The 12,314-nt window shown below is 60.5% G+C and overlaps 2 protein-coding genes across 4 annotated transcripts in view; one reads left to right on the top strand and one right to left on the bottom strand.

Moving 5' to 3' along the window:
- Positions 1-1,710: 1,710 nt before the first annotated feature.
- Positions 1,711-4,928, top strand: EDF1 (endothelial differentiation related factor 1). Of its 2 annotated transcripts, XM_027666946.1 has the most exons (5): positions 1,712-1,847; positions 1,967-2,018; positions 3,039-3,199; positions 3,754-3,847; positions 4,377-4,928. In XM_027666946.1, the coding sequence occupies exons 1-5, from the start codon at positions 1,770-1,772 to the stop codon at positions 4,436-4,438; spliced, it is 447 nt and encodes a 148-aa protein (XP_027522747.1). In that variant the 5' UTR covers positions 1,712-1,769; the 3' UTR covers positions 4,439-4,928. The 2 variants fall into 2 exon arrangements, with proteins under 2 accessions (XP_027522748.1, XP_027522747.1); XM_027666947.1 differs by lacking the exon at positions 3,754-3,847 and having other exon boundaries at positions 1,711-1,847.
- A 109-nt stretch (positions 4,929-5,037) lies between these two features.
- Positions 5,038-12,314, bottom strand: part of MAMDC4 (MAM domain containing 4) — a 12,102-nt gene continuing 4,825 nt past the window's right edge. For both annotated transcript variants that reach the window (XM_027666943.1, XM_027666944.1), the window contains 18 exons: positions 11,980-12,129; positions 11,530-11,634; positions 11,192-11,323; positions 10,821-10,951; positions 10,621-10,726; positions 10,260-10,376; positions 9,903-10,037; positions 9,677-9,807; positions 9,385-9,601; positions 8,853-8,990; positions 8,651-8,772; positions 8,482-8,572; positions 8,089-8,235; positions 7,676-7,810; positions 7,282-7,409; positions 7,087-7,201; positions 6,778-6,953; positions 5,038-6,216 (listed from right to left, as the gene is read on the bottom strand). In XM_027666943.1, coding sequence (XP_027522744.1) covers positions 6,169-6,216; positions 6,778-6,953; positions 7,087-7,201; positions 7,282-7,409; positions 7,676-7,810; positions 8,089-8,235; positions 8,482-8,572; positions 8,651-8,772; positions 8,853-8,990; positions 9,385-9,601; positions 9,677-9,807; positions 9,903-10,037; positions 10,260-10,376; positions 10,621-10,726; positions 10,821-10,951; positions 11,192-11,323; positions 11,530-11,634; positions 11,980-12,129 — 2,324 coding nt within the window. In that variant the 3' untranslated portion in view covers positions 5,038-6,168. The remainder of the gene's footprint in view (positions 6,217-6,777; positions 6,954-7,086; positions 7,202-7,281; positions 7,410-7,675; positions 7,811-8,088; positions 8,236-8,481; positions 8,573-8,650; positions 8,773-8,852; positions 8,991-9,384; positions 9,602-9,676; positions 9,808-9,902; positions 10,038-10,259; positions 10,377-10,620; positions 10,727-10,820; positions 10,952-11,191; positions 11,324-11,529; positions 11,635-11,979; positions 12,130-12,314) is intronic.

The raw sequence follows: 12,314 nt of genomic DNA, 5'->3' as shown, positions 1-12,314 counted from the left end.
GAGCCGGGGCAGCCGGCTCAGTGCTGCCCTGACCGAGCCGCCGAGGAGGCTCCCCCGGCAGCGCGGCTGCGAGGACGGGGCCGAGCGGGTCGGGGCTCGGGGCACGGCGGGGCCGCGGCGGCACCACGTCCTGCTCAGGCTGCCGCCGGGCTGCCGGGAACGGGACATCCCTGTCGGCACCGGGAATGGCACGAGCAGAGCTCCCCCGCACCGGCACCGCGTCACTCCCTGCACTGCAACCGCCCTTTTCCCGGCACACCGCACTGCTCTGGGAACACCAGCGTGGAAAGCTCTGCAGGCTGGGAGTTCTCGGCGCGTGATGTCATCCAACCAAGGAAAACCCTGCCTGCGCTTCCTGACCTGCCCGTGACCTGGCAGCAGTGCCGGGGCAGGACGTGCTGTTCCCAAAGGGGCAGGAAACAGCACCCGCTGCGGGACGGGACCACCCGGGGCTGCTTCCAATGACGACGGGATGAGACTGGACCACCTGGGTCTGCTCCCATTCCTACTGTTGCTGTGCCCCGGCCCCACTGCACGGCCTGCGCCCCGCTGACGTTCCATCTCTCGTCCCACGGTTCTCTCTCTCGCCCCCCGGGAGCCGGGGCCCGGCGTGTTGCAGTGACGGCTGACAGACGACAGATGACAAACCTCTGTGCTCTCCCGGCGCCTGATTTCCGAGCAGTGCCCAGATCACCATGACCGGGCTCCAGCCACTCCTCCTGCGCTTTGTCATGGGGAGACCCCACAAAAACCCACATGGGGAGCGTTAACCCCGTCCCCTCTCACTTCAGAAATGACGAGAGCAGGAGCAGCCTTTATTGCGGAACTCTCTGGGTGATTCTCATGCAATTCAGGGAGTTTCATCGAATTCCTGAGCTGGAAGGACCCACAAGGATCATCCAGTCCAACTCCTGGCCCTGCACAGGACATCTCAACAATCCCACCCTGTCCCTGACAATGTTGTCCAAACTCTCCTGGAGCTCTGGCAGCCTTGGGGCCATGACCACTGCCCTGGGGAGTCTGGTCAGTGCCCAACCGCCCTCTGGGGCAAGAATCTTTTCCTGAGATCTAACCTAACTCTGCCCTGACACAGTTCTAGCCGTTCCCTCGGGTCCTGTCACTGGTCACAGGAGCAGAGATGGGAGCTGCCCCTTGGGAGGAGCTGTAGACCCCAGTGCGGTCAGTCCTCTGTATCCCCTTCCCTGGGCTGAACCAACGCAGTGTCCTCAGCCGCTGCTCCCGTGTCCCCTCGGGCCCGGTCCCGTGTCCCCTCGGGCCCGGTCCCGTCTCCGCTCTCGGGGGCGGGAGGGCTCCCGCACCGCCCGGTACAGTCACCGCGGGCCGCCACTCTGCGCGTGCTCGGCTCGTCTCAGCCGGGCACGGTCATTGGTCAACGGATGTGACTGCACCGGAGAGAAAACCAATCCGTGCCGGGTACCGGGTTAATGACAATGCCAACAGCCAATCACAGCGTGCAGGGGAGCATGCTGCCCACCTTCAGGCTGACGGGCTAGCTAGCCAATCGAAGCGCGAGAAGGCTGATTGGCAGGCTTTACACCTATCAGCAGCAGCTACGTCACTCTGGGCTCCGGTAAGCCCAAGTCCATGGGGGCCGCGCGGCCCCGCCCGCCGCGCTAACGCCGCTCCCCGCCAATGAGCGGCTCTGCCCGTGACGGGCGTGCGCGCCGCCCAATCCGCGCGCCCGGCGCTGGCCCCTCCCCGGGGGCAGGGCGGGGACAGGCGGGCGCGGCCCGGGCGGGGTCGCAGCGATGGCGGAGAGCGACTGGGACACGGTGACGGTGCTGCGCAAGAAGGGCCCGAGCGCCGCCCAGGCCAAGTCCAAGCAGGTCAGCGGGGGCAGCTCCGGGCGGCGCGGGGGCTGCGGGGCCGGGGCTGGGCCTGGCGCGGCCGAGGCGGCGGCTCCGAGATGCGCCGCGCTCAGCCCGCACTTTCGCTCTCTCCCCAGGCGATCTTGGCGGCCCAGCGGCGCGGGGAGGACGTGGAGACCTCTAAGAAGTGTGGGTATCCCGCAGGGGGGGCCCGGCCCGGCCCGACCTGAGGCGGCCCCGGGGGCGGCTGCCTGGGCGGGGGGGGGGGGGGGGGGAAGGAGGCGGCCCCGCCCGGCTGAGCCGGCGGCCTGAGCTGGGCCTAACGCAGAGACCCGAGACCCCCGCGCGCCTCGGGAGCGCGGATAACGCCCCCTGAGGTTCTGGTGGCCCAGAGCACAGCCCTGGCTGGTTTCTGCAGAGATCTTGTGAGAGCTCTTCTGGTCGCAAAACTTAAGCTCCCCATTCTGGCAACTTATTTCTATTGAGAGATTGAACGGTTGTTTATCTTCCTGTGGCGCTTCTCTGTAAAAATCCCTTCTTTCCTGTCTGAAGTAAATTCCCAGGTTCTCTCACTGTAGGGAGGAGATTCTGATGGTTGAAAATAAATAAAGAGATGGCTTTTGAAGGAAGTTTAGTCAGCTGTGTTGAGACACTGAATGTCAAAGACTAATGTGAGACAAAGGATCCAACTTAAGACTTAAATACTGTAAAATAAAACAAAACAAATAATGTGATTTTGGACCTCAGGCTTTCAGTGAAGCTAAGTACAGTTAGAATTTACTTATAAAAGGCATCAGAAAATTGGTTAAAAGACCGTTATTCGTGCTGCCTCATACCTGAGCAAACAAGATTCGACTTCAAGTATTAACCCCCCTATGCTGCAGCACAAACATGTGTCTGGAGTAAAGTTTGAGTATTAAATCCCGAAGGAAAAGCAAGACCTGGCCTGTCTGGAGAGAAGTTCAGGTGTAGAGTATGGAAAGGGGCCTCTACAGGCCTGTGCTCTGCACAGCACCATGAACAGGGCTGCCCTGATGGGCAGGATCTGTGTGAGATCAGTGCTGATGTTGGCATGTTGTAATCCTGACAGCTCTCTGGGATCCTGAGTAGCTGAGGGCTTGGAAAAAGCCCTTTGATACTTTTTGGCACAGTTCTGAGCCTTGATTTGTTTGTCCTTGGTTGTTTTTTTGTTCTCTCTTGGAATAACAGGGGCAGCAGGCCAGAACAAACAACACTTCATTACAAAGAACACGGCCAAGCTTGACCGTGAAACAGAGGAGCTGCACCATGACAGAGTTTCCCTGGAGGTGGGCAAAGTGATCCAGCAGGGCCGGCAGAGCAAGGGCCTCACACAGAAGGACCTGGCCACGGTGAGGGGCACCTGGGGCAGGATTGGCACCTGTGGGTGAGGGTGGGCACCTTTTCTTTCCCCCGTGGGCAGCTGCAGTGGGATGGTGTCATGGGCAGGAAGTTTGGGGAGTGCAGCATCTCTGGTGTCTGATCTCCCGGTGCCTTCAGTTGTCTGAGAAATGTTTTGGGGTTTGTCTGTGCAGCCCTCGAGCCCCAGCTTGGAGGCAGAGCCTGCTGTGGCTGCTGAGCTGGGAGGTGGGAGGCTGCTCCTCCCCTCCCCCCGGCAGCTTCACCAGTCTCAGGGGTTTGTACCATTGGGACTGAGCAGCAAGAGCTCGCTGCTGTCTGAAGGAACAGCAGTCCGTGGTGTTCGTGCTCCTCCTGGGAGGGGAGGGAGGTTGCAGTCTGTCCAAGATGGATGTTACCAGTGCAGGGAGGTGCCAGTGGGGATGGAGTCAGCCTAGGAGCAGCACTTGGTCATCTGTCCTGTCATAATCCTGTTCTTTACCTGTGTGAGTCCTGGGGGGCTGCTGCTGAGCATTTGCTGTGTTTGAGACTCATCCTCCCTTTTTAGAAAATCAATGAAAAACCACAAGTTATTGCTGACTATGAGTCGGGACGAGCAATCCCCAACAACCAGGTCATGGGCAAGATCGAGAGAGCCATCGGTGAGCAAAGGGAGACTCAATGCTTCCAGGGCCTGGGAGGGATGGGCTGGGGGAAGGTATTTACGTTTTCCTTGTCAAGAATGTTGCTGGCTGGAGGTTATCGTGGGTGTGGTGCCACGTGTGTTCTGATAAAACCTGGGTCTGCTGATTAAACCAGAACCGGGAGCTCTTGTTCTTTGTCTACACCTTCATGCATGGGGCCATGTCCTGGGGATCACCCCTGTGTGCTTCCCCCCTAAACCAGCGAGATGCTGAGACCCATGGAGGCCTGAGGGCACTTGAGGAAGGATTTAGTGTTGGTGTTACTGTCCCGGGCCAGTTCAGATTCCATTTCCTAGGAGGACAGTTGGTCTTGTTTGAAGTTGGTCACCTGGTGCTCCTAGAAACTAAAGTTGGATTCTCCCGAACTGTGGTTCCCCTGCCCTCTTTTTCTGGATGCTCTCTTCCTTATAGCCAAAATTGAAGGAAATAAAGTTACTGGGTGAATGACTGAGTGCTGATGGTGGTGGTCTTCTTTGTCTTGTTCTAGGCCTCAAACTGCGTGGGAAGGACATTGGAAAACCGCTGGAAACTGGACCCAAAGGGAAATGACAACAAAGCCTCGAAATCGGTTTGTTCAGACTGATCTGGCCCGGCTGGTTCTCCTCAAACACTCTGCTTATTGCGAAGCTGAACAAGAGGGTTTCAGACTTGCTTTAGGGGGGAACTCTGCCGAATCTGTACCTGCTGTAAAAAGGCAACCTTAAAGAAGCAATTTTCCTGATGTTTGTTTTTCCTTCCTCCTTTACAGAGATTGAGGATCTAAGCACCCCAAAAAACCCAGACCCTGCCTCTGATTTGCCAGAAAACATGCGCATTGTGATGTTAGCAGCAGCTGATGTTAAGGCACTTAGGGTGGTCTGAAATGTGATCATTTAATTAGAACAGTTTGGAGAACGGGTGGGATATATTATATATAAATAATTTGGGAGAGTTGGGGCTTGATCAGAAATGATGACTCAGTTGCTATATCTCAATGAGTTTGGTTTGTTCCTTCCAGCCTGTTTTAAAGAGATCTGTAATAAAATTTGATACCCTTCAATTGCCCAGGGGAGCTGCTGCATGTGACCAGCTGGTAGCAAATGTTGTGGCTGGGCGTGACTGGAGCTGTAGCACCTGTTCCTTCTGGGATTGTAATTAAAGGGACACCTAGCCTCCCTGGCTGTGTCACTCCTCCCCTCTGGGGGAGGGCTGCAGCTTGGCTGGCAGCCCAGGGATGGAGTCAGTGCTGTGGAGGAGAGGGGAGGTGTTGGGGTTCTGCAGAGCCAGGCAGGTGCACTTATGGGTGAAGTCTGAGCCCTCCTTACCCAGCTCTGCTGGGGGCTCATTCCTGCAGGCAGGACAGGGCTGTGGGATGGTGCTCTGAGGCATCACCTAAGGGGGACACAGCTGGGTGACAGGGAAATAGGCTATGGTGACACCCTGGGAAAGCAGGATGCTCTAGTGTCCTCTGGCCAGGCATGGGGGGCTGGTGGGGGCAGGACTCTGGTGGGCTGCTCGTTGTGCACCAGCTGAGTCAGGTTGTGTGTGGGGGGCAGGTTTGGCCCTGGGCTGCTTCGGAGCTCACAGTGATAAGGTGTGAGAGCTGGCAGGAGGGAGAGGTCCCAGGCTGGGGGGATCTAGTGCAGAGTGGGGGCCCAGGCCCTGAGCCCAGCCTGTGCCTCAGGAACTTCTTTGGGTTTTCCAGTGACATTTAAAGGCAAAATGTTAGGAGTCCTTGCAAGGTGTGTGGGCAGGAGGTGGGCACCTGTACACTGGAGTTGGGGCTGCGTGCTGCCCTTGGGGGTGCTGCATGGTGCCCCCCACTCTGATCCCTCCTGCTCACCCTCAGAGCCCCCCTCCCCAAAACCAGCAGAAATACTGGGCTTCCTCCCCATGGGGGCTCTGCCATGGAAGCTCTTGTGCTTCATCCTGGGTGTGGAAAGTGGCTTATGCCCCGTGCAGCACTTGCTGCTCTTCCCAGCTCTGGGGACCAGGACCCTACACTTCACCCCCTGCTCGGACAAGGACGGTCGCTGGAAGAACTCCTGCTGCTGGCGCCTGCCAAAGCACAGGCATGTTGCTGTGTCTTGGAAGATCATGTTACAAACAACAAAAATGCTTTTCCCGAGCACTTGGAGGTAGTGGCAGCGGTGTGTCTCTGTGGGGCCGGCAGCCCAGGTGGTGCCACGGCAGCTCCCTGGTGCTGGGGGCAGAGAGCCGGCGGCTGCTGGAGTGTGGGGTCTGGCTGAGGAATGGTCTGCCTGGTGGGAGTGGGCAATTTCTGCTGCTGGCTGATAATTTCAAGCCTCATCCCCCTCCCTCGGCACTGGAGATATAATGACCTTGTCCTGCAAAGAAAGGTAAGTGGGAATCAGTGGCAAACGTGGGCTGTCTGCTGTGAGAGACCAGGATTTCTTCCAGGCTGTAGTGGAGAGAACTTGTGTGCCAGCCCCCCATGACCCCAGCAGAGGAACTAAACCCCAAGTGCACCCAGGAGGCTCCACATCCTCTGTTGGGATCCCTCCTGGGGCTGGGGGCTCTGCCATGGTCCTTGTGGCACCAGGCCTGTCCAAGGGACCCCCAGCTTAAGCTGCCTCTCGTGGATTTGGTTGCTGGCTGGGTGAGGATGAGCCACATTTGCCAGACCCCCTTCTCACAGGGCTCTGGGGTAGGAGTACACTCAGCTCTTTCTGGAGCAGCTGCCTGGCAGCAGCAGTGCTTCTAGGTCAGTCCTTCAGCTCTGGGTCACTCGTTTACCAACAAGCAGATAAGAGGCAGAGCCCTTTGCTCCCTGTCGCGTTGGCAGAGTGCAGTGTCAGGAGGAGCCTGCCAGCATCTGCTGAGCTTTTAGGAAAATGCTGTTTTGGTGCAGTTGGGGTAATCAGGAAAGTCCTTCACCCTGTTCTTACATCTCGAAAGGTAATGTTGTCAAAGCCCTGGGGAGTGTCACTCTCCGCTGGTGTCCTGCTTGCCAGCCCTTGCTGCTTCAGGCAGTACCAGCCCCCAGTAGCCACCAGCGTAACAATGACGAGGGCCAGGAGCAGACCCAGCACCACCTCTGCCACGAAGCTGCCTGAGGGTTTCTCTGCAGTGAGAGAAGGGAGAGGAGATGCTGCCAGGCTTGACCCACCACCCAGAGAGCTGCCTCCAGCCTTGGCCCAGCACCCTGAGCAGTGCAGGGATGACCTTTTACAGCCAGAGCCACCTCCCCCTCGCACCTTCCACTGGCTCCTCCGGGCTAGAATGGCAGCCCACCCCAGCACTGTACACAATATCATCCAGTGCCACTGTCCCCTCCAATGGCCACCTCCGTGTGGTGATCTCAAAGATGATCTGTGAGAGAAGGTGGGATCTGATGCAGGGCACCCAGCATCCCCACTGGGCACCTTGCACCCCAGGGTGTCCTCACTGACCTGGAACTCGCTGGGGTTCTGCACAGGCACCATGCTGCCCTGCCAGCCCCGGCTGTGGTGTCCCTCCACACTCCACACCATGCGCTGCCCTGCTGTGCTGTGCAACATCACCCGCAGCTCCCCACTGGCTGCAAGGGGGGGGACACAGGCACCCCGGCATCACTGATCACCCAAAGCCCCCCAAAAGTCATGAGGCCCTCCCTGCCATGCCATCCTCCATTGGGACAGCAGCATCCAGCAGTAACAGGCCATCCCCACCCAGCTGGAGCTGAACCAGAGTGTCCATGGTCCTATAGGTGGGGAGGGAGCCCCCAACCAAGCCCCCTACTCCCACTGTGGGGTCATGATGCCCTCCCCAGGGACAGCACCTCCTCCCCACCCCTGTGGTGCTCACAGAGGTGCTCTGGGATGTCCATGTGGTACCAGAACCGCAGGCAGGAGTCGGTGACAGCAGGCAGGGGTTGGCTCTCCAGCAGGGCACTGGTGCCCCCTGCACCCAGCACACTGGTGTCGAAGTGCACGTAGTGACCTGGGCAGGCAGGGACAGAGCACAGGGTGTCTTCCAGTCCTGCAGCCCAGCCCGCTTGCCCCACTCCACCCCAAAATCCCCAGAGTAATGCCCAGAGGATGGCACCTCACAGCCCTGCACCTGCCTTTGGGACCGAGCTGTCACTCCCAGGCAAGGAGGAGACAGGGATGCTGAGGAACCAGGCTCCCCAGGAGGTACTGGGGTGACCCCATGCATCCCCATCTCCTCTTCCTCCCTCTGGCCATGCTATGGTGCCCGGGCAGGGATGGGTTTCCTACCATTTCTTGTGCCCAGGGTGTGATCCTGCTCAGGGCCGGGGTACTTGGCTAGAGGGACCCCACTCTTCCAGCCCCAGGCAAAGCTGTGCAGGTGGGGGTCTGAGGGGCTGCTCCAGCCGCACATATCCTGCTCGAAGTCACAGGATGCTGAGAGGAAAGGGGGGCTGTGAGACACCCACTGCTGCCTGGCAGGAGATGGAGCATCTGGGAGCAGGGGGCAGCCACCAGCCCCCTTCCCACCACTGCCAGCTTTGGGCCAGACCAAGCTGAGGGCAGGAGCAGAGTGTCCGGATGGAAGGGGCAGGCTGTCCCCATCCTCATGGTTGTGTACCCTCGTGGGATGTCCCATCTCCCCCATCTGGTCCATGGTGCCCTCCTGGGGCGGGCTCTCACCTGGCTCAGGGCAGGCTCCGTCCGACACGCGCAGGTCGTCCAGCGCAATGTACCCATGGTCACCCCCAGCTCCCACTGCCTCGAACACCACCTGGGCAGGGTGGCATGCTGAGGCTGGCAGTCAACTCTCATCACCCCTAGCTGTCCCCGGCACCCTGCCCCATCTCACCTGCCAGTCACCATCAGGCTGGACGGTGCCGTGGCCGCGGTGCCAGCCGCTCCCCTCCATGGTGCTCACGCTCAGCACCTTCCTCCGCACCCCGCTCTGCTCCACAAACACCCCAAGGGAGCCTGCCCAGGGCACCCGCCATGGAGGAGGGGTCCCCCTCTCTAGAGGTGCCCCCAGGGGTCTCGGGGGGGGTGGTTCTCACCTGGGGTCCTGGTGCTCAGCTGGTACCAGAAGGCCAGGCACTGGGCGGGCACAGAGGGCTGGTAGGGCTGGGAGGTGAGGACAGCCCTGTGCCCCGAAGGCAGGGAGTCTCTGCCCGTGCTCACCACCATGTAATGACCTGGGGGAGAGAAGTCCCCATGCCATGGTCCCTGCCCAGCCCTGCTGGAGGGCCCTAGAGGACCACTGGGTCTGGGGTTTCTGTCCAGGTTGAGGAGTCTCCCCAGTTTGGGGACCTCCCCAGGATTGGGGAGCCCTGGGGCTGGGAAACTCCGGGTTTGGAGAGTTCCAGGCTTGGGGAACCCTGTACAGGGTTGCCTTCGGCACATCCTAGGCAGACAGGGAGGGCAGACAGGACACAGGGTGGGTAAGCAGAGCTGATGTGGTGACAGGTAGGACACTCAGAGCAGACGGGAGGGCAGGAAGGCAGGCAGAGAGGGCAGGGAGGCAGGCAGAACAGTGCAGGCAGGGAGCCAGCAGGGCTCCCTGAGCCCCAGGCTGTCATGGCCCTGTACCTGTGGCGGTGCCGGTGGTGTGATCAGTTGCGGGGCCAGCAGTGGTGCCAGTGCCGTTGCTCTGTCGCTGCCAGGTGCTCTGCCCGCTGGCAGCCAGTCCACAGCCCTCTGCCTCAAAGGAGCAGGAGAGCTCGGCCCCACAGGGCCCCGCTGTCAGCGTCAGGTCGTCCAGCCCCACATCCCCCAGGAACCCATCCCGCAGCACCTCAAAGGCCACCTGCCAGCCAGGCAGCGGTGTCAGACAGCCCCGTGCCTCGTTGGTGCCAGGGACACAGAAGGGTCTGGTCCTCACCCTGTATGGTTTTTGGCCCGTGGCGGGCAGTGTTGCCCATGCCCGGTGCCAGATGCTGCCCTGGGTCCCCCGGCAGGTCCACAGCACTGTCTCCTCCTCTCCCTCTGGCTGCAGTTTGAGGTTCAGGGTGCCTAGGCAAGGGGTGGGGGCCAGCCATCCAGCACCTGCTGTCCCCACAGTGGAGCCGGCTTGGGGCATCCCTGTGAGGATTCCAGGGGGCACGTACCAATCTGTGGGCCAGCCAGGAGGTACCAGAAGGAGAGACAGCGTGAGGCAGCAGCAGGATCCTGGAGGGATGTGATGAGCTGTGCCCGCTGCCCACGGCTCCACAGCGCAGAGGGGTCCACAGACAAAAAGTAGCCTGAGTGGTGGGGACAGCCAGGGTGGAGAGAACATGGTTGTGAGTGCTCTGAGCTGTGCCCACATCACCCTTACCCTAACCTGGGTTCTCCCAGGCTGCTCCAGGCGAGCTCACTCCACAGGTATGGGGCTGCTGGAGTGCACAGGGTGTGTCTTGGCCTGTACCAAGATGGGAGGGAAGTGGGATGCCCTGGGATCCCCCAAAGAGCAGCCAGCCTCTTACCTGAGCCGGTGGTGTGGTCAGAGCCCTGTCCCTGCCCCATGCTGTGGACCCATTTGAAGTCACTAGATTGATCCTGGTACCAGCCGCACATGTCCCTCTCAAAGCTGCAGGTCAGCTCTGGCCAGAGACATGGTAGAGGTGAGGTGGAAGGGGATAAGGCACTCCAGAAACAAATGAGTCCCTCTGTTCCCTCTGCTCCCCCGCCCCACTCTCCAGATTCACCCCATGCAGGTGTCCCAGGTCAGAGCAGGATGTGGCTTCTGCACCATGGTCCTCTCCCTGGACAGGGTGACAGCTGCCAGGCAGCCCCCATGGGGGGGCTCTGGGGTCACTGTCCCTGCCCACGTGCCCCTGGCCATACCCGCAGCCGTGGGTGCCACCACGCCGAGGTAGCACTGCTCGAATGTCACGTTGTCGACACCGACACTTGCCGAACCCTCCAGATCCACCAGCGCCAGCAGCTCGACCTGGAGGCACCAGCCATGAGCCCGGGGTGCCTGGCAGCACTGGCAGTGCCCCACTGAAAGTCCCCCCAGGCTGGTCCCTGTGTCCCTGGCACACCTGGAATGGTCGGCTCCTCTCTCCCAGGGGGACACGGACACGTTCCCTGGCTGTGATACCACGACCCTGCGTGTGCCAGGCCAGCTGGGTGGTGCCAGTGGTGTGATCCAGGATGTGGACAGCGAGGAAGCCTGGCATGAGAGGTGGTGCGGAGGCTGTGGACACCCAAAGCTCCTGGCCACCCTGTGGGAGTCCCCCACAGCCCTGGCCCACGGTCACAGGAGACAGGGAGGGGGACAGGGATGCCCCAGCTTCAGGATGGTGTGATGTGGCAAAATGGAACTGGGAGAGGCAGCAAAGGCAGGTGGGCATGGGGTGAGCTCTGGGGGCAGGGAGCAGGCAGGGCACCCCAGGAGTGTACAGGGGGTTACCTTGGGGGCCACTCTGGATGTGGTAGCTCATCTCCATGGTGCAGGTGGGGCCAGAGGGGCCCAGCAGAGGAGTTCGTGCCTTTGCAGCACCCACCATCTGTCCTTCTCCTTCCTGGAGGGCCAGGAAAGACCCTGGGCACAGAAACACTCTGTGAGGTCAGGGCTAGGATCCCACATCCATGGTAGCACCCCTAGCCCAGCATCCTGCCTGGGCATCACCCCCCGTCGTGCAGTGGTATCCAGCCACCCCGGTAGGGTGGGAGCAGGAGTTCCTGCTCTGGGGCTCCCACAGTGCTGGGGACCGAAGAGCATCGTCAGGGCAGTGGGAACAGCCTCACCTGTGAGGAAGGTGTTGGGCTCAGTGAGCCTCTGCAGACCCCAGCGCAGGTGCCCCACACTGACATCGTGCCAGCCCCCAGCCCCTGACTCGAAGGTTGTTGCCCCTGCAAAGTCAAAGAATCACAGAATCCCAGACTGATTTGGGTTGGAAGGGACCTTAAAGTCCATCTCATTCCACTCCCTGCCATGGGGGGGCTACTTTCCACTAGATCAGGTTGTTTCAAGCCCCATCCAACCTGGCCTTGAACACTTCCAGGAATGGGGCAGCCACAGCTTCTCTGGGCAACCCAAAACTCCAGGCTCAGCCTCACCAGGCCACTGTACTCCTGGGGGCTGTACAGGCACACATGTGCCCTGGCCGTTCCAGCCCGACATGCCTGTGTCCCTCCACTGCCTGGTCCCCTGCACTACAGGGTTCCTGGGGTGACACTGCTCCCCTCGGCTCTCACCGCAGTGCTTCTCATCGGAGCCGTCGGTGCACGTATTGTTGAAGTCACAGGCCAGCTCTGCGGCGATGCAGCCCCCGCTGTCACAGGCCACCTCCCCTGCTGCACAGGGACTGGCACCTGCCTGGCTCGGGAGCATGACTGGAGACTTCCCTGATGGTGAAACACCCCAGGATGGAGAGTGGCAGTGAGAGGGTTCAGCAACAGCATTGGTGTCACCCTTTCAAGCCTCAGTCCCCTGTCCCCAAGCATCTTCCTGGCTCTCCATTTCCCCCACTCTGTCCCATCCCATCCCATCCCATCCCATCCCATCCCATCCCATCCCATCCCATCCCATC

The sequence above is a fragment of the Corapipo altera genome, unplaced genomic scaffold, assembly GCF_003945725.1.
Source record: "Corapipo altera isolate COAL_440 unplaced genomic scaffold, ASM394572v1 93, whole genome shotgun sequence".
NCBI lineage: Eukaryota > Metazoa > Chordata > Aves > Passeriformes > Pipridae > Corapipo > Corapipo altera.
Note: the sequence above shows the minus strand (reverse complement) of the source record. Positions and strands in the feature narration are given on the sequence as shown.